This window comes from Vulpes vulpes, chromosome 14, assembly GCF_048418805.1.
Source record: "Vulpes vulpes isolate BD-2025 chromosome 14, VulVul3, whole genome shotgun sequence".
NCBI classification, from domain to species: Eukaryota; Metazoa; Chordata; class Mammalia; order Carnivora; family Canidae; genus Vulpes; species Vulpes vulpes.
Genome location: NC_132793.1, coordinates 3,224,902 through 3,250,152, shown reverse-complemented (window position 1 = coordinate 3,250,152; position 25,251 = coordinate 3,224,902). Strand labels below are relative to the sequence as shown.

The following is a 25,251-nucleotide window of genomic DNA, read 5'->3' as shown; positions in this document are numbered from 1 at the left end:
TTGGAGAGAGGGAAAGGTCAGACTGAGGAGAATGCCAGAAGGGAGGTGCAGCGGGGCATAACTACTGTGTGAAGTAGGTCACACACACCGTGCAGGTTGGGAATGTGTGGGACGCTATATATATTGTGGCCAAACATGAGGCAAGCAGAGAGGTATATCACAGCGGGAGTCATCCTAAAGTCTCACAACTCCTGAATACTGTTTACCATTATAGTAGAGTCATTACTGTTTCCTGACACGGAATCACTGCTACCCTACCAATAACTGAATAAAGCTAAGATGGGAAGGGTTTTCTTCTGCTTGTCTACACTAAGCAAGCCACTTCCACCACTGTATTTAAATACTGTGGTGGTATTCACACACTCTGCTATCCTTGTACAGGGCAGCCTTAGAGAGCGAGGGCACTTACTATTCTACTTCACATGTCTGATGGCAGAAGGATGTTTTGTTGGATCCAATGTTCATAAAATAGGAATATAATGATTTATAAAATAATCATCTACTTATAATATTCAAAGTTACATAGCATTTATTTCAACTTTAATATATAATTAAAACAAACATGTATCTTTATATTCTACCAAGATATTATTACAATGAGCATTAGGAGCTTAAAAAGTACTGGTAAAAATAGTCTGCTTATGAGTTAAGACTTCTACCTAAAATTAAAATGTTTAGACAATATAGTAACTGGAGCCATAACTGAATAAACATACTCTCCAACAGTTGCTGAAAATACTTACATTCAGGTAAGCATTTTAAATCAAAGACTTCTCCCCTTTCTTAGCATGGCTTAATTTTTATTACATGTAGTATATTCTGAACTAGTAATACATTATATTTAGTCCAAATTATATTCATTTAAAATAAGATAAATTTTAGTTTTATAAGTACAGTTAACTCCGCAAGATTTGTGCAATAAGTATTACTACAAAAACAAGCAAATTACTTTTACTATCTGGTTTCCCAAAAATTTCTCTTGCCTGTGTAATACAATTAAAAAAAATTACAGACTCTTGAGGCTGGAGTCATGTTACAGTGGTTTTTTCACATCCATAAGACACCATTTCTTTGGATTTGGAGGCTCCTACAAAAGTACTCTTGCTTGGATGACGTGTATTTTTCTCTTTGTAGGGCTACTCTGGTATTTCCTGTTATACACAAAAAGGAATAGGTGGATAAAATTGTTGATAACTAGACATCACACATGAACATTTCTTTCATGAGCCATGAATAATGACATCAGTCCTCTGCGTACATTAAGAAGCTCCTCTTCTTGCTATAGTCAGGAAAAAAAAAATCACACTTAGATTTTAAATTATTACTGTAGAACCATCAAATAGGAAAAAAAAAAAAAGACAAGCTAGCTATAAATTGGGATTCTTTGGGAAGCAATCCCCTTCATAAAGATATTTTGTATCCGTGTTCATGCTATCTAACTGCCCCGCCCCCCCAATCTATTCCTACCTAGCTACAGAGTTCAGGGATCATCACTGATACTCTAGATGATCAACTGAGAGATCCAGTCTTTTAAATTCCAAATTGCTGAAATTTTTTTTTAGACTGAATTTTATTTATTGGTCTAGTTGGTTGGCTTGTTTGCTTTGAGCTAGGGTGGCTTAGCCACAAAGGCCTGGTCCTCTACCATTCCAGCACAGTGAGGTTCTATTCAAAGTGAGTACATACAATAGTACCATCTTTGTGCACAGGAGATATTACAGTATGCATAAAAATGCTATCTCTGAGACAACGCTGAAGACATGTTCGCTTGGATCCCTACCCTCCAGCAGTACTTTTTCCCAGAATTGCAGCTGCTGGTCTACTAGACATCTGGAAGGTAAATGGAGTCTTGCTGTCCAAGTAGACAGGACTTCTTTCTGAGGAGCTCTGTCCTGACACACAGCCTTCAGAAAGCAGCAGGGGTCTATTGCAGTGCACAGTACTTAGATACAGGACAAAGAAATAATACTTTGAGCTCGTTTTAAAATCAGCAAACTGGTAACTCTTTTTTTCCTTAGGAGGGACTCATTTTAATCACCCGTATTAATATTTTACTATAAGTTTGCTACCATTATTCTAACTCAAGGAAAAAAAATCGCTGAGCTAAAACTGTCTCTCAATCCAAAAAGAAAGAAGCAAAGCCTGTGAAAGAACTGCCATTAAGAGACGCAGCAGCATGACTGGCCCTTCCACGTGAAACTCCGACCCGAGAGCAGACTTACTGTTTCCTTCAGGAGCCTGTCTTGCAGCATTTTCATATTTTCTTTCATTGAACACATCTGTAAATGCAAAATTCATCTATGAAATTTACTGTAAAATCTTCACAGCAAAGAGGTATTAAGAGAGATACATAAAAATGTAGAAGCTGGTACCTCAGATCTAAAAACAGTGTCCTCGTAATCAGTGTTGTAGAAGACATTTTTTTCCAGTGACGCTTTCAAAAGGTGAAGCCTAACAAAAGGAGTTACCTTTGTAGTTATCATTTTAAATTGCTGTAATATGATTAGACTTTTAGAGTGTTTAAAAATTAAAAATGTACACAGATTCCAGTCATTAAGAATATCACACTAACCTCTGCTGTTCACTTTTTTGATAGGCACTGAACTTCTGAAATGTCTTCTCCCAGAAATCCTAAATTATAAAATACAAAAATTAAAACTTACAGAATTCCTATACTCCTAATTTAAATAAACAATGTGGCTATATGCTAAGCATATTCTGATGTCACTCTTTCAGGGTTTTCCCCTTACTAAGTTTCAGTCTGTAAGTGATATGTGTGTGTGTGTGTGTATATATATATATATATATATATATATATATATATATATATGAAATCTAAAACAATTTTCTAAAGAATAAAATTAACAGAAGTCTTCCTGGGTATAGCTCTTTTAAGAAATTTTTTTAAAGCACAAACCACAAATTCCTTCTCCAAATCTTTTAAAGACTGTGAATCTTTTTCATAATTCTCCAGCTCCTCTATGATGATGAATTGGAACTTTTCAAGTTTGTTGATCCTATTAAAGAAACAAAATGAGATTATTTTTGTAAACTGTAGCATTCAGAAGATTTCAAAGGGTTTTTTTTTTTATTACAGACCTGTACTCCTGAATCTGTTGGTTCATTGTATTCAGATGTTGTTGAGCTGTTTTCCAAGACTGCTTAGTAAAGTAATCCATAATTTTTTGGCGGACCTGAAAAACACTAAGCTGTAACTGAAGACTCTTTACAAAATAATCTAACCAAGACTATGTTAAGAACAAAGCCTTTACCATGCAAATGACTCAGAACTCAGAAAAGCGACAAATGGAAAACTTGGGGATTTAAACTAAAATGTTAATAAGTTCAATCAGAGCAGGATCCAGTTCCATCAAGGAGGTTTTGACTTGGTAAAGACACCACAGTCTAATTATTTACAAATATGCTAGTGATTATCATTCTCTTTAGGAACAGAGCCTCAAAGTCAGAATCATTACCATCTTCCAAGAAAACCCATTTGCTAGATCTAGCCAGGTGCAGAACACGATACAGAAATCAGGGCTCCTCTGTTTAGACTAGGTTGGCCTTTGATAATTAAAATCAAAATAAAACATGAGAGATTCCTAACTCTGGGAAACAAACAAGGGGTAGTGGAAGGGGAGGTGGGCCCAGGGGATGGGGTGTTGGGCACCGAGGGGGGCACTTGACAGGATGAGCACTGGGTGTTATATGTTGGCAAATCAAACCACAATAAATTACATATATATATATGTATATATATATTATATATATATGTATATATGTATATATACATATACAATATATATAATATATGTATATATATTTCATATATATATATATGAAATCAAAATATACAGAATTTTAATTTCAGAGAGAAGCAAAGGAGGAAATGGGGCTGATGATAAAAGACGTATTTCTGCACAGTTTACCAGGAGGCAAAGAACTCTTATAAACACAGCTGTGTGGGAAAAAGAGGCAGGTGGAGAAAACAATACCTAAAAATTTCCTACACAGTGTTTTTGCAAACATCACTTCACTCGAACCTCAGCAGCTAAGGCTATGTAAGCGTACAGACCTGGTAACACAGAATGAGGGGGTTTCATGTTTTATACAGCACCCTAACAGTCCCCATTCCATGCAACAAAAACATGAGGCATGAAAAGAAAATTGTTCAGGGTAAAAAAGAAAAATCACACCAAGAGTCCAAATAATAAAAAAATTGAAAAGGGAAATGAGAGAAAGAATCCAGGAGAAGAAAGTATATGGATAATACACAGATTTTAGAAGAGAAACCTGGAGTCACCCCACTTGTCACCAGTCCACAAAGACAAGGGAATTAGTAAATGGATGTTTTGTGGCCACACGATCAAACCAGCTGAGAGTCTAGTAGAAAGCTGGTATCTCATCATATGATTGGGTATAAATCATATTTTTTTTTTAAATTTTATTCATGAGAGACACAGAGAGAGGCAGAGACACAGGCAGAGGGAGAAGCAGGCTCCCTGCAGGGAGCCCGATGTAGAACTCAATCCCAGGACCTGAGGATCAAACCCTGAGCTGAAGGCAGATGCTCAACCACTGAACCACCCAGGCCTCCCAGGTATAAATCATAATTTAAAGAATGGTAACTCACATGAAATTTCCTCCTAAATTCTGCGTTGAGGCTCTCGCACATCACCTCTGAGAGCTCATTTTCCCAGCTTTCCCCATGGATAGAAAAGTCATTTGTTGACAATGGAGATATACTTCCAGACACTAAAAAATGAAGACAATCGGGTAAAGTTAAAATATGTATTAATACAAATTTACCCTTACTGGTCATGAAGCTGAGAACAAATCTTATTTTCAGATTCTATGTGTGATCTAAGAATTACGATATTAAAGGTATACCCTCCTATTTTTCAATTTAAAAATATTTTGATTTCTAAAAAGTCATTTTGGCAATGGCAATATCAAGATGGAAGTTTCTGGACTGTTCATTTTTTAACTATTTCCATGCTAATAACCAAATATTTAGTGACTGATCAGTAAATTCATATTCTAGGAAAGCTTATACGTGGTAATAATAAAATCTTAAAGGAGATTTAGGAATGCAAACAGATCCTTACTACCATATTCTTCACATAAAGTGAACTTTGTGATACAGCAGCATCCTTATTAGACTTCTCTGGAGTTCTCTTTACAAAGGAGATTTTTTTGTGGGTCATTCAAGATCTAAGAAGTCACCTTCCACCATAATTGCATTTTGACACAGGCATTTGATCTACCTACCTTCGTAAGCGTGATGAACGCTATCTTCATTTTTAGATCGTTTTTTGGGAATCAAGCATACTCTCCCTTCCTCCTCCTTTTCCAATTCTACTTCATCAGCACTACTTAGATTATCTTCCACGTACATTCGTTTGCAACTAATATGCTGTATGGAGTCTTAAGAACAGTTAAAAAATAGTGCTACAATCTTGATTAAAAATACCTAATAATTTTCTTGCTTTTATTAAAGACTTTCAGTTATTTATTTGTATTTAGGCAACTGCGCATTAAGTTCTATCTAGTTTATTTTCAGCTTGACATTAAGTTGAATACATGGTAGGACTTAAAATATAATTCCTTTAGATAACATTTCACAGTAGTATTTCTGTAATATGGTTTTTAAAGCAGTTCTGTGACTACAAACCTGACACATGAGTAGAGTCACAAGGCATGTCACACCATATTTGCTCTCTTCCTTCACTAGACATGGATACTGGAGATGTAGAACGATTTCCCTAAAATAGATATTAGAAATTGGAAACAAATTCTGTTAACAGTCTTGGCTTCACCTTTGACCATCTTTCTCAAACTGTAAAGCAAGTGACCTGCAAATGCTGTCCATTCCTTTATCAGATGGTTTTGTTTATATCCCTTCCCTGCATCTCTAACATGACATTCTTATATTCACCTCAATCCTATATGATAGCAATAGTTTTCAGCTGGCTTTTTCGACTACTCCCGCTTTTCAATCCTTCCTCATTAGGATTTTGATTTGGGCCGGGAAACAGGAAGCCATACAAAATAGAAATCTAAACTCTTCTTTCAATCTCCATTTCAGCCACATCTTTTTCATCTAACCTGGTGTTTTCCTGCTTCAGTATACAGGTTTCTCCATTCCAGTCAAAGGAATAATTTTCCTATTCCATAAAAATACATGCCTGCCCCAGGTTCCTCCCTTTACTTATTAGGTGGGTCAATAGATACAGACCAAGCAGTGAAGGAACAGCAACCTATCTACTAAGGTGGAGGTTAAATCCTAGCCTTCCCTAAGCTGTAAAATTTTGCCTTACTGTTCTGTGTCTTACAGGATATTACAATATTTTTGATGATGGACTGATGGACTACTATAGTGGCACAAAGCTCAACCAAATTTCTATGTATTTAGGAAACCAGAAAGTCCCTTAGAACTATGTAAGTCAGTGGTTCAGCAGCTGTATCTATTTAAGACTTACAACTTCTCATTTAAAAAATGTCAACTTTCTTCCATGATCACAACATCCTGCACTTTAAACATCAGATTTTCAATTAACAACAGTTAACAAATATTAAAATATTATTACTAGAGGCCAGTAATCTGATTCTTATAAGGACTATCTTAGTTTAAGTTGGTTAGTTGTACTACCCTTTTAGCCTCTAATGCTTTGCCCAAGATTTTCATTGTTTGCAAGTTCAATTTCCATCAACTGTTTTTTCTGAACTATAAGTACTTACATCTGAGTAGCTGTTCCAATTGTGTTTCTTATGTAAACACCACAGAATTTATATTTTTTCTATTCATAACAGTATTACTAATTGGGAGTATGAATGAACAAGACATATGCAAACCCAAAGGAAATTAGAAAATCACTTAAAGCCAAAAACACAGTATGAAACCAAAACTTGGGATGCCTGGGTGGCTCAGCGGTTGAGCGCATCTGCCTTCAACTCAGGGTGTGATCCCAGTCCAGGGATCCAGGCCCACATCAGGCTCCCAAGAGGGAGCCTGCTTCTCCCTCTGCCTATGTCTCTGCCTCTCCCTTTCTGTGTCTCTCATGAATAAATACATAAAAAACTTTAAAATAAAAAAAGAAACCAAAACATATGTGTGTGTGTGTTTTTTTTTAAAGATTTTATTTATTCATGAGAAACACACAGAGAGAGCAAAGACACAGGCAGAGGGGGAAGCAGTCTCCCTTTATGTGGGACTCGATCCCAGGACCCTAGCTAGGATCATGACTTAAGCCAAAGGCAGAGACTCAACCAATGAGCCCCCAAAACTAATGTTTTGAGAGAATATTTCATTTGCTGCTAAAATTCGTCACCCATTCACAATTTAATGGGAAAAGGTCCTTAGACAACTAAAACGTTAATTTGATAAAAGTATCCACCAGAAACTACAAATAAGCATGCCTGCTGGTACAGTATCTAGTTAACACTGCCCCCGAGGTCACTGTCATCTTAACAATAAAAAACTTAAGTATAAGAACTTGAATGGAAAATACAATAACTATCATGAGTAACTGCCTATATCCAAAATCCAAGAGGACCTATGGCAGGGAATTATGACAGAATGAGTCAAGGTAGTTGGAGATATAAAAATCAACAATGTTTCTATACAAAAGCAAAAAATTAAAAATCCAGAAAATATAGTTTTTTTAATACAGTAAAAAGAAAATCCATAAAATGTAGGAACTAATCTAATTTTCTTTGTGGAAGATTTGGCATAATTTTGTTGTAAATAATACCAAAATGTAGAGAGAAAAATATATGGATGAAAAAGCTCAGTATCAATATTGGGAAATGGAAATTCTTCCCTTAGACAAACTCCAAAATTTATGTGGATGAGTAGAGGGTCAAGAGCATGTACAAGACAAGTGTGGAGTGGTGAAGTACCCTGGTAGCATCAGGCTCCACTGATGAAAGTGAAGTGGCCTCAGCACACAGAGAAAGCCCGCCTTACAGCTGGCCCCCTAGTTGTCTGGGCTGTGCCCAAATGATCATTGCAAACGATGGAGACCGGAGAGGACCTCATGCACTAATTCACTATACACATGGCAAAGAGAAAGCCTAGAAAGATTGAAAAGCTAAAGGTTGAATTTTTACCAGAAAGGAATAGGACAGTAGCTGAGGGATTTCTTGAACACAAAGACTGGTAAATTTCATGATACCATTTTTTGTCCTATGGAAGTTTTTTATTTAAATGAAAAGATACATACTGGAAAAAGAATGTTTGCATTGTACATAAACAATACAGAATTAATATCTAGAATATTTTAAGAACTACAAATTAATAAGAAAAAGCCAATGATGCAATTATCACAAACTAGCCAAAAAACATGAAAACTAATGCTGTTAATCAATAAAATGCACATTAAAGTTACTATACTCATCAAATTGACACAAAGAGAACCATATAGTAACATACAGTTAAAACTGTAGAGAAATGGACACCATCACATAGCAGTGTTGGAGACTATAGCAAATTTCTGATATCTAAGAGTCAACAGTAAATGGGAAACAGCCAATAAGTATATAACAATTAAAACTCCAACTAGACTAATAACATAAAGTAGGTACATAAAGTAGGTAGGAGATTTTCTAGGTTTTGAGATTTGCAAGATAGGATACTGAAAGGATAAAGGATTCAGGGAAACCAAGGATGGTAGAGCAATTCTGACAAAGGACAGTGGGATTATGATCCAGTGGGAAACTGGTGTTCAAACTATGGTCTCTAGAAACTGAGAATCTTGCAAAGGTGCTTTGGGGGTTATTAGGGAGACAGGCTGAGTTAGGTTAGGGTGCAGACCTCCTTTCTGCTTTAAATAGTGTAGTCCATTTTTATCTGTTTGGCACATCGGTGCTTTCATGAGAGATTTTGTTAGGAAAATATGCTCTCTAAAAACTACTGGTTAAACAGAATAAAGGGAATAAAATCCTGTAGGAATAAAAACATTCGGTTCAAAGTGCTAGGACAGAAGTTTGGTTTTATCAGATGTTTTTAGGTGGACTGAACTCTCATTGATTCCATTTCTGTATACAGAGGTTAGCACGTATCAAGAGAATAATATATTTGGGTATTTGCCAGGTATCAGATACTAATGCTTACACAATCAGACTAATTTTTCACAGCCCCACTGTGCAGATGAGAAAACTAAGGTGCAGAGGGATTCATTAATTTATAAAATGTTACATAGTTAGCAAATAGTGGAGTCAGGATTTAAATCCAATTCTGACTCAAAACTCTTTCTGCTATGCCCAGTTATAGTGAACTATATGATCCTGGTAGTCAGTTCTGTAACATTACTTCTTTAAGATCATCCAAATTAATACATCTATATAACCCAAGCCAAAAAAAAAAAGGGAAGTGGAGGTGGTATGGGGTTTATGAACTGGTACCAAAGTATCCACAACTTATACTATTCCTTGTAGGCATAACAGTTTTAGCTACCCTCCCTCACTTTGACCATAATTGATTCCTATCTTTAATGTCTTTTTACAACCCTTCAGAACATACCTACATATAAGAAGAAATAGTACATTTGATAATATACAAAAGAGTAAGAATAAAGAATTTTTCAGGTACCATAAAATTTGTTCATTTTAGTATTCATTCATGAACTATGTGGTTTGGATGTACAGACAAGTAAGCAGTGCCTCTGTAGAAGTGATCATTCCTATTGCAATAGTGCTAACAGCACTCAAGACTTCCCACAACACCACATTCTTACTCCTGTACAGCTACTTACTAGTCTAGAAGTTTCAGAGGCTTTTTACATCTCAGTAGGTTATTCTTCTCCCACAGACCAAACCCCAGAACTCTATATTAAGTGGATAAGCAATATATATTTGATTAAGTTTAAAGGCAAATAATTTACCCTCTTCTGGTATATCTGAAAAAGGAAAAAAAAAAATCATGTATATTCTTACCAACAAGAAGGACTGTGGAATTAGTGAGCAATTTTCTCTTACACATAATTTTTTGTCACTGTTTGTAGGTGACTTTATTGGACCTCCAACTTCATATTTACTGTTTAAGGATTCAGGTGATGAGGTTTTCAGAGAAGGTGATAGGGATTTTGTCACACCATCAAAATCTTGAGTAAAATCCCTTTCTCTTATTTTCTCTGTACCTGTATTGCCTCACAGAACACAAAAAACAGATGGCAGGTATTGTCACTGGTGTCCACTTCAGAAATAGTACAATTATATTCTAAAAATATAATGATTAATCAAATCCTCAAATATTATCTATACTTAAAAAGATAAATGTTCAATAAATCAAGACCAAACTATATTTAATTTGTAAGACTCTGAAAAATATTATGGCTCATTTAAAAATGTAATTACAAGAAATTTCAAAAGTTCAAACAAAATTATCTATAGTATGAGCTGCTCTGTAATGATCAACCTAATCTTGAGTATTTTGACATCCTAGCCAATACTGTCACATAGTAAAGATAAAGAATTTTCTGGTTGGAGATAGCTTGGGAAATCATCTTATTTAAATCCTTCATATATAGACAAGGAAATTTATGGCCAAAATAAGCCTTAGTGTAAATGATTCTCAGTTTTCAGATCAAATCAGGGCATATGCATCTGTCTGTTAGTATGTGGTTATCTGAGATGACAATGGTCTATGCTCTATGAAAATATTCTAGAAAAGAATGAATCAGCTACTTTGGAGAAAGTATATGTTAACTTATTTAACTGAATTTTAACCGAAAAGATGGATACTTGGAAATGCTTTAAAATATCCTTAAAAGGAACTAAAAAAAAGTACAAACTTACAGTTTCCAAACTAGAAAAGTGTGTGATGTATATCTGTGTATACACCAGTACTCCAAAGAATATGAATTTTTGTCAGTTATTTTTAAATAAAAGCAAAACCTCAAATCACAAAAGATAATCCACTATGGGTCCACAGAATGGCCATGATATTTCTTGGGGACTTTAGTCAATGAAATGTATAAAAAAAGAAGTAGAAATGCTCATCATTATTTTCATGTTATTAAATATATCTGGGGATTAAGAACCTAAAAGTTTATTCAGTTTTCACATTATAATTTGTAAATATACATTAAATACTTTCCATATTGAAGCATTTGGTCTTTAACTCCCTACCATTAAAGACCTGACTGTCATAGGGACACTGTTGTCTACTTTGCAAAGACCACGTTACTAACATTTACTAGTTCAAAAAATGAAGTTTTGAGTACCCATAATTTTGAAGGGCATATTTGTTAATCTTCAAACTGTATTTTCACAGAATTATAGTTATAACAGAAATTTATTGAATATTTTATAAGAAAAAAATGATACTGACATCTCATTACTTCTATAGAGGATGGGCTCCCACATAAAGATATAGGAGATAAGCCAAGGCTATTATCTCTTATAGCATCTTTTGGTAGAGATGATGGTATATCCTTTTGTTTTTCGGCAGAGACGGTGTTCTGTTGTTTCTTTGGAAGCTTCATGGTTTTGCTTCTGGAATGGATATTCTCCTCCTAAATGTATTGATAACTTTCAAATTATACTTAAGAGCAAAGAATTTATACTTGAACATATAAAACAAATTATGCTGTAATAGTAAATATCTTCTGCTATTTACAGGCACAACAGGGGGCTCAATACAAGTAGCGGAGGACTTTCTAATATACTAGAAGGCATATGACAAATCCACAGAAAAATACAGTACATGGATTATAATATTATAAGAAATACAAACAAAATGCTGTAAGAAGATTATATCCAGTTTAGAAAAACCAGAAAAAGTTCCTGGATTGCATGGTACTTGTCATGCTTGGGAGCTGTTAAAGGACGTGGTGAGGGATATACTAAGGCCACGAGAGACCCCTACCAGCACAGGGAGTGGAGAAGCAAGGGTCTTGTTTGGTACGTGTGCTGCCAAAGCAAGCACGTCACAGGTTCTGTTTGGGAGTCATGGGTTATTCTGTTTGTTTTACCGGGGAAGAGAAGAAATGAGCTTGCAAAGGTATTCTGATACACTATTTCACTATATGGAGATTTTCAGGGTTTTTCTTTGAAGTTAGATAAGAGGAAAGGTGGCTTGGGAAGACTCAGCTGGCTATGTGCATAGTAAATTAAGAAGTGATAGAAAATCCGGAGATAAGTTATAAAGTCCTTAAAGTCTTCTAAGTAAAGGTTAACAAGGTTAGAAACAAGGGAAGATGGAAGCTTAATGATGTGAAATCAGAACAGAGTAATGGCCAGAGACCTACCTTTAGTGCCAGACTCTCTGGGTTCAAACCTTTGTTTTACCAAAACCTCCTACCTATGTGACCTTGGGCAAGTTCCTTTATCTCTTTGAGCCTCAATTTCTCATTTGTAAAATGAGATGTCAATAATAATACGAGTCACCTATGGTACTTAAGAGATTTTAAGAAGTTAAAGTACTTAGCATAGCACCTGGCATATTGTAAGCACTGGGTTTTTTGTGTTATTGTTTTGCTTTTTACTTTGTTAAAAAAGAAATCTTTCTAGCACAGATGGCTAGAGAATACATCTGTAATATTCCCAGAGAGAAGCCAGGGATGGACACAGGTGGGCAATATATGGGAAGAATCTCAGGTCCATTCAAGAGAAAGATTCACAGCTTCCCAACAGTCTGCACTTTTTTGGAGTATGATTTTGAAAAAAAAAAAGGAATTTTTCTAATTCAAAGATATGATATTCAGGTTATCATTTTCCTAGAGCCAAACATCTGTTTTGTAACACTAATGCCAATTTATCACACATTTTGCCTCATTGTCTAAAGATCAACTTTTAACCTATAAAGTTTCTCTTGCAGAATGTTAAACCTTAAATTGTGACAAATATGACATTTTTGCAAAAAATACATTCTATATTTAATATTCTCACAGGCTTTTCAGAAATTTTTAGTCTGAATTGTATCTATTTACCTTTACTAGCAATTTCTCTTTAAACGAAAGTGAAAATTCTTGTTCATTCTCTGATTCTGAATTTGAGAGATCTTTATAATTTTTTTTGGTTTTTGTCGCTCTTCGTGGAAGTCTGATTCTCCCATCTGGAACTGTCTCCTCTACCTTTTTGGTGATGTTTTTGTTGGGTGTCTTTAGGAGAAAAATTTCTAAATTATTAGATCAACATTTGAGATATAAGAAATACAAACTATTTGCTATAAAATTGGCACTATGACAAGATATACATAAAATATTTGTAGAAATAAAAAGATTCCTGATTAATATTTTTCAAAGACTGGATTTTATCTTTCTGTCCTTATATCTTCTCTATCACCTTTTTCTATCCCTGTCATTAAAGGTCTGAGAGGCCTGGTATATATTACTTAACGCATGTAAAAAACGGGAAAAAAAAGAGAAGCAGAGATATCAAAAGTTCCTAGAACTACAGAAGAAAACAGGCCAACATGATCCAAAAAGGGAAAGGTAGGAGGATGCATGCAAAGGCTAGAATAATTATGGAAAAACAAGTAACCATAAGGATAAAATTATGAGATGAAAAATGAATTTTTTTACATGACAGAAGAAAAATAATTTTAAAGGGGTGTTTGAACACAAACTTCTTGGCTTTACCATTTTAGATTTTGGTTGTCCCCTTTCCAAAGATGGTCCTGCAATTCAAGAAAATAAAATTTTCAAATAGATAAGAACTGGCATTAAAGTTTTTAGAATATTTTTGCATAGAAGTTAAAATTATGGGCAGCCCGGGTGGCTCAGCAGTTTAGTGCCGCCTTCCGCCCAGGGCCTGATCCTGGAGACCCGGGACCGAGTCCCATGTCAGGCTCCCTGCATGGAGCCTGCTTCTCCCCCTGCCTGTGTCTCTGCCTCTCTCTCTCTCTCTCTCTCTCTCTGTGTCTCTCATGAATAAATAAATAAAATCTTTAAAAAAAAGTTAAAATCATAACACCAAGAATAAATACATCTTTAAACTCATTCAATAATTTAAATCTCAAGATGATTTGAGGCTAAATTGACACTGATAATTTTATAGTGCTTGGTAGGATACAAATTGCCAATTTCCTTTCACCTTCTTTACATCCTAAAACTTTTTAAACATGCAGGAGAATACATAACATAATCTATAAAGTCAAACACTTATATGAATCTACCATTCAATTTAAGAGCTGAATTATGAATAATGATGTATCTATTTATGTGTACTCTGTATGATGCTCAATATCCCCTCTGCCAAAAGGGAATATCTTCATTATCCTGAATTATTTCTCATTCACTTGATCTTAAAAAAGAAAGTTTTACTTCCCAGATAAGTATTCCAAAACAATACAATGAACTTTGAAGAGAGTATCATCTCATTCATATGTAATATTCTATGATTTGCTTTATTTTTCACCATTGTTTCTAAGATTCATCTATATTACTGAGAGAAGCTTTAGTTTCTATCCCTTTTTTGCCTTTCAAGAACAAATAACTTTCTAAATATTCTCTGAAGCCTAAGAAATGGGATTACCCAAGCCAAGGAAGCAAGGAAGTTCTGGGAAAAAGGTCTTCTAATCCTAGCAATAACCCAGATCCTACATATTGTCTTGTGATCATTCAGCCATTTAAACAATTCACTCAGAAGATCAATTTTATTTTATTTTTTTTAAAGATTTATTTGAGAGAGAGAAACAGAAAGCATGAGACAGAGTGAGCTGAGCAAGGGGGAGGGACAGAGGGAGAGCAAGAAGCAAGCTCCCTGCTCAGCGGGGAGCCCAAAACAGAGCTTAATCCCAGGACTCCAGGATCAGGACCTAAATCAAAGGCAGGCACTTAACTGACTGAGTCACCCAGATGCCCTGACTCAGTAGTTTAGTTTTTGAAGTATTTACTGATGACAGTATTCTAATCTTGAATGGTCTCCTCAAGATTTCTGATCATCTACCCTATGTTACAAATGACTGTAAACTCCCTGAGAGCATGTGATTCGTATCATGTTTCTCCTTGGCTTATAAAACACTGCTTCAAAGCCCAGGAACGTGACCAGATGCAGTACATCTTTCAGCATCTTCCCACAAGTCTGATCTGTGCTCCAACTACCCCAGTACTGCACTCCCTGCACTAGCACATGATGCTCTTTCAGACTTCTGCCTCCTTTATAGATGATAATCCTGCTACTTCTCTTCTTCATCTATTTCAAGATTCAGCCTCATTTATGAACACATGCCAAACTTCATTTCCACATTTCTATTTTTACTTCTGTTTAAGCCATCACCCAACTCCCCCAACATATGCACAAAGGTTACTACTGGTTATTTTTATCCTGACATAAAGGCTGATTCCCTTAAAATACATATCAATTTAAAAGTTCAGAGTTATGTTGTCTTTTAAAAAAGGAATATATAAAATCTTTGTGTTTTATAAACCATCTAGGAAAATGGCCAGTATGTCTAGCCAAAAACCTATACCTCAAACTCTTGTTCAATTATTTTAAGAGTCACTAGATGAAGTAGAAGCCATATGCTGAGAAGACATTCTGTGGAAGATATAGGCAAAAATATTTCTCCAAGAAAACTGTTTTCCTTACAATATATCTTTATATGAATTCTATGTGAATTACTAAAAATCATGTGTTGGGTGTGACAGGAAATAGATGTCCAAGATTTGATTTTTGCTTAGAGTACTGGTTTCATGAGTGCTTAATAATTCATCATTCACAGTAATTGCTAAATAAGTGAGTAACAGTAGGCCATTAGAAGACCAGCAATTAGAGTATGCATGAACCAAAGAATAGGAAAATCATATTTTGTGTCTCTTAAGATCTCAGTAAAAAAGAAATTTATCTATAACTATATTACTAAAAATAATAAAATGAAAAAAACAAAACATCTGTAGTGTGGTGTATTTGCTCTTCTTTTTCTATTCATAAGGCTATGTAGTTATAAACACTAACTACATGTACAAATATACTTATCAACCAACAAAGCATTTCATGTAGTTTAAATGGTAAAATCAGTTGCAATATTTCTCTAAAAAGTGATTTCTTACTTGGTTTCCCACTTTTATGTTTCTTCACATTTTTATTTCTGCTATAGTCTATTAGCTGTGGTTTTGATTTTGGTTCCTTTAGCCAGCTAACATCAGTTTTGCTGTCATCACATACGTATTCAGTGTCAGTATCACTAAAGAGATTTTTGTTTTTAGGGTCTGTTACAGTCTATAAAAAAAAAAAAATCCTTGTAATAGATGAAGAAACATGTCTCATTATATACTGTGCAAGGTAAATTAAGCCAAAAAACAACCCCAGGCAACAGAAAAACTTAATTTTTTGGCATACTAATCTACCTAGCATTAACAAAAACATATCTAGAAAGTCACTCAGAAATCCAGACCAGGGACTGAAATTCATATTTTGTTGTTTTAAAACTGCCTACTCCCACAGAGACATAAGTTAATGTCATCAAAGAAAATAACTAAAACTGTCATATATCTTCTATTATTAGATGATCACAAAGAGCTCAGAGACCATGACAAAGTCATAGGGGGCCCATGGATAATCTCACAGAAGAAAAAAAAGTCCAAATAATTTTGTTTTTTAGATCTGTGATCATCTTTCACATTGGAAAATTATTTTTTTAAAAATACTGTTTTTAATAGACATATTGATATCATAACTCACTTTTTTATCTTTTGTTTTGAGAGAAGTTTCAAGTTCATCATGATTCCTTAAACCTATCCTTAAACAAAAATATGCATTAATTTTAATTAACTGTAATTATTTGTTCTCTTAAGGTAACATACACTGGACAGTTAGACCTGGGTCTTCAGCCTTACTCTTTTACTAAATTCACTATGTAATTCTGGCCAAGTTGCTTATGCTCTCTGACATCAGTTAATTATGAAAATAACAAGGTCAGATGAAAGGACTAAGTCCTTTCAACTTTATCATCTAAGAGACACAACTAATATAAAAGAGCATGGAATTTGCAAATTTATTTTTAGAAACAAAGGCTGAAATATTAGAAATATAATGGGGTAATCAGGCCAGTAGCATTTTTATTCATTCTTCTCATTTGTTAAAAACTCTCAAACAAACTGGGAGGAAATATTGAAGAAAAAGAGCAAAATTTGATTCATCTAATTCTAATAAAAACACCTACAATTTTATTGAATTATCCACACAGGCTTCTGTAGCTGTAGCTTGAAATTCCTGGATCTATATTGTGAATAAACATTAAAACATTTTTCTTAGTGTTGAATTGAGGTAAACAAAAATTTAAAAAATAAACATATAAAATTTAGTGTCTATTACTTCCTTTCATAAGATGCATCAATAAAATTAACTAAAATATTTTTATATTTAAGAAGAAAGCCACTATTATAAAATATACTTTAAAAAAAAGCTGGTACTGAATAGAATGATGGGTTGGCAAGAGAAAAACTAGAGTAAATGTTTTTAAATTTCTCATATCGAGAAGGAAAGGGATTTTCTTGATGTAGTAGTGTCAGTATCCCCATGCCTCAATTACTCATTTTTCACTACTTTAGTCCAAAGGATTTGAAAGGAAACCAAATGTACCTAAGTTGGTACCAAATAAACTTTGAAACATTTAAAAATATTTTAAAGCATATCTACAAGAGAACGGAAACCAAAAAACATACACTGTAATAACTCTATGTTAAATACAGAATAAATGCTGAATAATTAAATAAAAAACCACTGATTTCTAGCTTACTCCAAGTTTTATAATAGGCTCATCAGCTCCATTCAAGTTAAAATTATAAACATCATTCCTGTAAAAATAAAGAGAAATATTAACTCCAATATATAATAAATTTTCAAATATCAAGAAAACTAAGATCTATGAAAAATTACTCACAATTGGCATTCAGAAGTAACATTAACAAAAGTAGTCTTCAGTTGTCTGTAACTTTTTTTCTGAACCTTTTCCTAAACACAAAAAAGTCTGTATAACTTTCAAACTTGTACATTAGTATACTTGGCAAACAAAAAACATATGCAATTATTATTTTCATATATTTTTTTAGTTTTTTAGATTTTTATTTATTTATTCATGAGAGACCGAGAGAGAAAGAGAGAGACAGACAGACAGAGACACAGGCAGAGGGAGAAGCAGGCTCCATGCAGGGAGCCCGATGTGGGACTTGATCCCAGGACTCCAGGATCACGCCCTGGGCGGAAGACAGGCATTAAATCGCTGAGTCACCCAGGGATCCCCATATTTTCATTTATTTTCTACTTGTTCCTACTCATGTTTTACATCTGTAACTATTTTCTTAATGTAAACTGTATAAAAGTATTAAATATTTACACTTAAAAATTTTAAAGACTTTATGAAGAACATAATTTGAAAGTACTGTAAATTATATATAAAATATAATATCCTTATATCTTTAAAATGCACTGGCATTACTCTACACAGGTATCCTACAAGCTGAACCTTAGTGATTTTAGAATCACAAAACAAGCATGCTTTTTTTCCCAGACTCATTTGCTTTAAAGTCTTAGATAGAAAAACTTTGGGAACGACTAAGGTTTATGTAAAATCACTATTAATATCATTAAACAATTATTGAAAGAAATACTCTGAAGTCTATTTAATAAGTTGGAAATATTAAAACTATTCATTTTAGTTATTCATATTTAATTGTATTATGTACTTTGACTATTTTACATATAATTATTTGTATTATTTCAAAAAGTTTATCCCTCAATATATTACTCTTTTGTCACTTATCTTATCCTTTCCAGTATGATTTTTACCAGTGTTTACATACATCTGTTCAATTCATCTACTGCATGCTAGCATGTGCTAGGTATTACAGAAGAAACAAAAAATAAGCCAAAATATTAAAAAGGATATAAAAGGGAGCAAAAGTGTTATAGAGGGGACAAAGATGATTCTAAACAGAGTCTAACAGAAGACACAGGAGAGAAAAAAAAAACTGCAGGAGTGAGTAAAATATCAAGAAATGGTACAAAGAAATTGGTGTTGGGGACTCCTGAGTGGCTCAGGAGTATTGGTTGAGTATCTGCCCTGGGTTCAGGTCATGATCCCAGAGTCCTAGGATCAAGCCGCTTGTTGGGCTACCGCTCCCTCTGCCATTCTCCCTGCTTGTGCTCTCTCTATATATAATAAATAAAATAAAATCTTTAAACAAAACAAAAACAAAAAGCAAAGAAATCAGGGCATAGATTCAGAATTCTTGCCCATTTGGATTTTGAGTCAGGACACCGTGGAAGTTTTCAAAAAGGTGGCAGATTGAAGTGAGACTGGCAAGGAGGAATCAAGTTTTGAGGACCAGAAAAGAGTGTAAGAGTACACTGACCCAGTTCAAAGTTTTTTTCCAAAGAGTAGAAGAAAAAAGAGGATAAACACTTAGGAAAGACACTTCAGGGAATCTCAAGTTCTTCTGCTTCAGCTAAAGAAGACATGCGTAGGGAGCTAATACTAGGAAATAAAAACAGACTTTCAAAGGGACTAGGAAGCCAGCCTGAGTCATCACTTAGTAAGCAAAAGGGACCGAAGAAGGAATCTGAACAACAGAATGACATGACTGAAGCTCTGTGCTTTAAAGAAAAAAAGCTGGTCCTGAATAGAAGGACAGATTGGCAAGAGAAATACTCGAGGCAAAAAGAATTACATAAAAGCTTCTGCAATAATCCAAGGATTATAAATTAGAACTCTAATTAGGAAAAAGGAGTCACATGGGCAGAAGAAGGGAGATTTAAGAGTAATATACAGAAAGTGAACCTCAAAACTTGAAACTAAATAGATAGTAATTATGAGGAATAAATCAAAGAGAATTGATATTTTAAGTCTGAATAAATAGTAATTTTTCAAAAATTACAAAAAAAGAGACTTAAGAAGGATCTTATTAAGTCTGAATAAATAGTAATTTTTCAAAAATTACAAAAAAAGAGACTTAAGAAGGATCTTATTGTTAGAAGAGATGGGATTACTAGGAAAAAAAATGAAGATAAACATTTTTTGAATCAGATACCAAAAAATGAAAAGATCTCACTCACATATAGAAATAAAGCTTTTTATTTTTTTTGAAAAGTAGAACAGAAAGAGGACTACTTTGAGTACTTGCCACTAAACTTGTTGGTTGCTTAATCCATTTATCAACATGCTGAAAACATTAGTTCCATCCTGTATTGCGATTCTATCTTATGTTTACAGTCAAATATATAGTGTGACTATACATTTGGTATAATTAAATAAACGAAACCTACCTTGCTGAGCTGTAGATCACATTTGCTTGAAAAACCACTATAAGAAAGGTTTTGTTAAAATTAAAAAAACAATTCAATATCAGAATGTTCTTCATAAAAGCCACTGTATATAAGGTAAAACATTTGGGTCACTAAGTTTACATTCAATATGCTATAAATAAATGAAATGTAACAACCCTAGCCTGATATTTGTGTAACTTTACTCCTGGTAAATAGCAACGCTAACTGTTAATAATAAGCTGCATCATTCATGCAGTAGGAAGTGCCAAGCAATTGGAAATGAATGGTTCTGCTAAGAGAATAATTGTTTTGTGTCTTATAAGGCCAGAATTAATTTAAATATGAATTAATCACCAATCAATCTGTAAAGAAACATTTTGCAGTAAGAACTAACCTTCAGAAAGACTGCAAACAAAAAAAATATGTATTTTCTATATAAAAGTAACTCACTTCAGCTAATTTAAATTTCACATTTCATTAAGCAATATATTTAAATATATTTAGTTTTACTCATCACTAGGCTCAATAAAAAAATCCTAAAATGTCTATATCCTAAAGATTTATTTATGAAATGGTATGCTGTATCAATACGGTATTTTTGATACTTTATAAAATTAATCACATACTTCAATGACCAATTTCAAATTTAGTTCCCTTCCTAAATAATTTAAACAGCTACTATTTATAAAAGTAAATAAGTAACTAGGTATTCTCTACTGGAAAGTTGTATTATTTGAAGATGTTCAAAACTTACCTTCTTAAAATTGTAAAATAATTTAGCTGTACCTGTCAGAAAAATACTTATGTTGAAAATTTAAGAACATACCTGTCAATCAAAGACTCCTTGAATTTTCTTGTAGACTGTATGTTATCCTTCGTTTTGTATCTCTTACTAATTTGGTTTATCAAGGATTCTGCTGCATCGGTAAATCCTTTCTCTTTTGACTTTTCTCTCTGAAACAATTTAGAAATTACTTGAAGACTCTACCAGTTAACTTTCAAAGGAAATAAAGGAACATTTAAGAAAAATCTGGTTCTCTATATAACTAAAAAGAACCATAAAGTAGGTAAGAAATTATTTACTAAGTCTGGGCTTTGTTAGACATTAAACAACACAGGATAAGACCTAACATCCAGAATGGTGCAGAGTGCTCTGCAGAGATCAAAATAAAAGTTTCTATCCATGGAAAAATAAATCATATTAAAAACTGAAAGCAACTAAAAGCTGGGTCTTTGAAAAGATCTTTAAAATCAATACATCTTTAACCAGGTTAGCTAAGGTAAAAAAAAAAAAAGAGAGAGAGAGAGAGAGAGAGAGAGAGAGAGAGAGAGAGAGAGAGAAGACAGAAATTACTACTATTAGAAATGAAACAGAGGCTGTCACTCTTATGGACATTAAAAGGCTGATAAAGGAATATGAACAATTCAATGCCCACAAATTTGATAACCAAAATCAAATGGGCCAATTCCTGAAAAGGCAAAATCTGCCAAAACTCATATAAGGAGAAATGGATCACCTAAATAGGCCTACATCTATTAGAGAAATTGAATCCATAATTAATACCTTCTAAAACAGAAAGCACCAGGCTCCAGATGGGTTTACTGGTAAGTTCTACCAAATACTTAAGGAAGAATTATATCAATTTTCTACAATTGTCCAGAAGACCAAAGCAGAGGGAATACTTCCTAACTCAATGAAGCTAGTGTCATCTTTCCACCAAAATCAAAGATATTACAAGAAAATTACAGACCAGTATCTCTCATGAACAGATACAAAAATCAACAAGACATTAGCAAATTTTATTCAATGATGTATAAAAAAGGACTATATACCATAACTAAATGGTATTTATTCAAGATATGCAAGTCTGATTCAACATTTGAAAATCAATTAACAATGCATCATACCAATAGGCTAAAGAAAAATCACATAATTGTATCAATATAGATACATGAAAAGCATGTAACAAAACCCAATACCCCTTCATGATAACAATTCTTAGAAAACTAGGAAGACAGATGAATGTCTTCAGCTTGATAAAAGAAAATCTTACAGGGATGCCTGGGTAGCTCAGTGGTTGAGCATCTGCCTTTGGCTCAGGTTGAGATCCCAGTCCTGGGATCGAGTTCCTCATGGGGCTCCCCGCAGGGAGCCTGCCTCTCCCTCTGCCTATGTCTCTGCCTCTCTCTCTGTGTCTCTTGTAAATAAGTAAGTAAATAAATAAATAAATATTTTTTTTAAATGAACATCTTCCAAAAAACAAAATTACAGCTAATATCATACTTAATGGAAAGAAATTACATGTTTTCCCACCAAGATCAGAAACAAGGGTAAGATGCCTACTCTCACCACTCCTATTCATCATCAAACCAGAATTTCTAGGAATGCAGTAAGACAAGAGAAGAAATAAATGGTATACAGAATGGGAAGAAATAAAAGGGTTTTTGATGACAGTTTTAGACAGAAATAAAACTGTCTACACGACATCATTGTCTATGTAGAAAAAAATCTCAAAAAATCAACAAAAATACTCCTGGAACTAAAAAACAATTGTGATAGCACTGCTGAAGGATATAAGGTTACTATACAAAAGTTGATTGCTTTCTTATAATCTAGTAATGAACAAGTTTAAAATTACATTTCATTTGCATTAGTACTCCACAAAAGGAAATACTTAGGTATAAATCTAACAAAACATGTACAAGATCTATACATGACTAATGAAGAAAATCAGAGACTAAATAAATGGAAGGAAATTCCATGTTCATGGATAGGAAGCTCAATATTGTCAAGATGTCAGTTCTTCCCAACTAGATCTACAGATTCAATGTAATTACAATCAAGTCCCAGCAAGTTATTTTATGGATATCAATAAATAAAAATGATTCTACAGTGTACATGGAGAAGCAAGAGACCCAGAATAGCCAATACAATATTGAGAAACACAGTTTGAAGACTGACACTACCTTACATTAAGATTTACTAAAAAGATACAATAATCAATATAGGGTGGTATTCGTGAAATGGACAAATAATACAATAAAACAGAAAGTAAACACGAAGCCCAGAAATAAGCCTTCATAAATACAGTCACCTGATCTCTAGCAAAGGAGCAAAGGCAATGTAATGGAGAAAGGAGTCTTTTCAACAAATGATGATGGAATAACTGGACATCCACATATTTAAAAAAAAAATCAACAAACAAATTTAGACACAAATTTTATTTTATTTTTGTTTTTTTTTTAGACACAAATTTTAAACCCTGCACAAAAATTAACTCAAAAGAGATTATAAGTCTAAAAGTAAAATGCAGTAAAACTCCTAGAAGATAATATAGGAGAAAATCTAGGTGACTTTAAGTTTGGCAATGCCTTTTTACGTATAACACCAAAAGCACAATCCATGAAAGACAAAATTGGTAAGTAGAACTTCATTAACAATAAAAACTTCTGTGAAAGACACTGTTTGGAAGATAAAAAGATGCTCCATAGAAAGAAAATATTCGTAAAACACATATCTGATAAATGACCTGTACAGGCACACCACATTGGTTCTATAGCACAGTGATAAAGCAAATAATGCATTAAAGTGAATTAAATGAACTTGGGTTTCCCAGTGCATATAAAAGTTATGCTTACTCTATACTGTAGTCTAGTAAATGCACAATAGAATTATGTCTTGAAAAACAAAGTACATGGGGATCCCCAGGTGGCTCAGCAGTTTAGCGCCTGCCTTTGGCCCAGGGCACGATCCTGGAGACCCGGGATCGAGTCCCAGGTTGGGCTCCCGGCATGGAGCCTGCTTCTCCCTCTGCCTGTGTCTCTGCCTCTCTCTCTCTATGTCTATCATAAATAAACAAAAATAAATTTAAAAAAAGAAAAACAAAGTACATATGTTAATTAAAAATACTTTAATGCTAAAAAATGCTAATCATCTGAGTTTTCAGCAGATTATAATCTTTTTGCTTGTAGAGAGTCTTGCCTCAACCTTGATGGCTGCTTACTGATCAGGGTGGTGGTTACTGAAGGCTGGGGTGGCTGTGGCAATTTCTTATAATAAGACAATGAAATGTGCCAGAATGACTGATTGTCCCTTTCATGAATGATTTCTGTGTAGCATGCAATGTTATTTGATAGTATTTTATCGACATGAGAACTTCCTTCAAAACTGAAGTCAAGCCTCTCAAACTCTGCCTATGCTTTATCAACTAAGTTTATGTAATATTCTAAATTCTTTGTTGTCAGTCCTCACAGCATTTCCACCATGAGTAGATTCCATCTCAAGAAACCATGGTTTTTGCTCATCCATAAAAGCAACTCCTCATCCATTAAAGTTTTATCATGAGATCCCAGGAATTTAGTCCCATCTTCAGGCTCCACTTCTAATTCTAGTTCTCCTGCTGTTTACACCACACCTGTAGCTACTTCCTCCACTGAAGTCTTGAACCTATCAAAGTCATCCATGAAGGCTGGAATTAACTCTTCCAAATTCCTGCTAATGTTGATATTTTGACCTCTTTCCAGGAATCATAAACATTCTTTTCTTTGAGAGAAGGAGGGAGAGAGAGAATCCTAAGTAGGCTCCATGCCCAGCATGAAGCTTGATGCGGGGCTCAACCTTATGACCCTCAGAGATCATGACCTGAGCGGAAATCAAAGAGTTGGATACTTAACTGACTGAGTCACCTGGGGACCCCCTTCCCAAATGTTCTTAATGTCATCTAGAATGGTGAATCCTTTCCAGAGGTTTTCAATTTAGTTTGCCCAGATCCATCAGAGGAATCCCTATGTATGGCAGCTAGAGCCTTATGAAATGTATTTCTTAAATAGTAAGACATGAAAGTAGAAATTACTCTTTGATCCATGGGCTGCAGAGTGGATGCTGTGTTAGCAGGTCTGAAATCATTGTACATCTCCATCAAAGCTCTTGAATGATCAGGTGCATTGTCAGTGAGAAGTAATATTTTAAAAGGAATCTTTTTTTTTTTTTTTTCTGAGCAGGTCTCAACAGTGGGTTTAAAATATTCAGCAAACCATGTTATA

General features: G+C 34.1%; 1 protein-coding gene across 33 annotated transcripts in view; it reads right to left on the bottom strand.

Annotated features, from left to right (window-relative positions):
- Window positions 1-511: 511 nt before the first annotated feature.
- Window positions 512-25,251, bottom strand: part of SYCP2 (synaptonemal complex protein 2) — a 70,222-nt gene continuing 45,482 nt past the window's right edge. For 11 of the 33 annotated variants that reach the window (XM_072735472.1, XM_072735460.1, XM_072735462.1 and 8 more), the window contains 20 exons: window positions 21,035-21,162; window positions 20,209-20,245; window positions 17,828-17,898; window positions 17,684-17,741; window positions 17,108-17,163; window positions 16,627-16,684; window positions 15,996-16,164; window positions 13,584-13,621; window positions 12,933-13,103; window positions 11,333-11,516; window positions 9,937-10,148; window positions 5,675-5,765; window positions 5,272-5,427; window positions 4,634-4,755; window positions 3,100-3,194; window positions 2,918-3,017; window positions 2,573-2,631; window positions 2,373-2,451; window positions 2,223-2,279; window positions 512-1,279 (listed from right to left, as the gene is read on the bottom strand). In XM_072735472.1, coding sequence (XP_072591573.1) covers window positions 1,202-1,279; window positions 2,223-2,279; window positions 2,373-2,451; window positions 2,573-2,631; window positions 2,918-3,017; window positions 3,100-3,194; window positions 4,634-4,755; window positions 5,272-5,427; window positions 5,675-5,765; window positions 9,937-10,148; window positions 11,333-11,516; window positions 12,933-13,103; window positions 13,584-13,621; window positions 15,996-16,164; window positions 16,627-16,684; window positions 17,108-17,163; window positions 17,684-17,741; window positions 17,828-17,898; window positions 20,209-20,245; window positions 21,035-21,162 — 2,019 coding nt within the window. In that variant the 3' untranslated portion in view covers window positions 512-1,201. Of the gene's footprint in view, window positions 1,280-2,222; window positions 2,280-2,372; window positions 2,452-2,572; window positions 2,632-2,917; window positions 3,018-3,099; window positions 3,195-4,633; window positions 4,756-5,271; window positions 5,428-5,645; window positions 5,766-9,936; window positions 10,149-11,332; window positions 11,517-12,932; window positions 13,130-13,583; window positions 13,622-15,995; window positions 16,165-16,626; window positions 16,720-17,107; window positions 17,180-17,683; window positions 17,798-17,827; window positions 17,899-20,208; window positions 20,246-21,034; window positions 21,163-25,251 lie in introns of those variants that run through there. The other 22 variants (XM_072735465.1, XM_072735466.1, XR_011996835.1 and 19 more) reach the window with 20 other exon arrangements.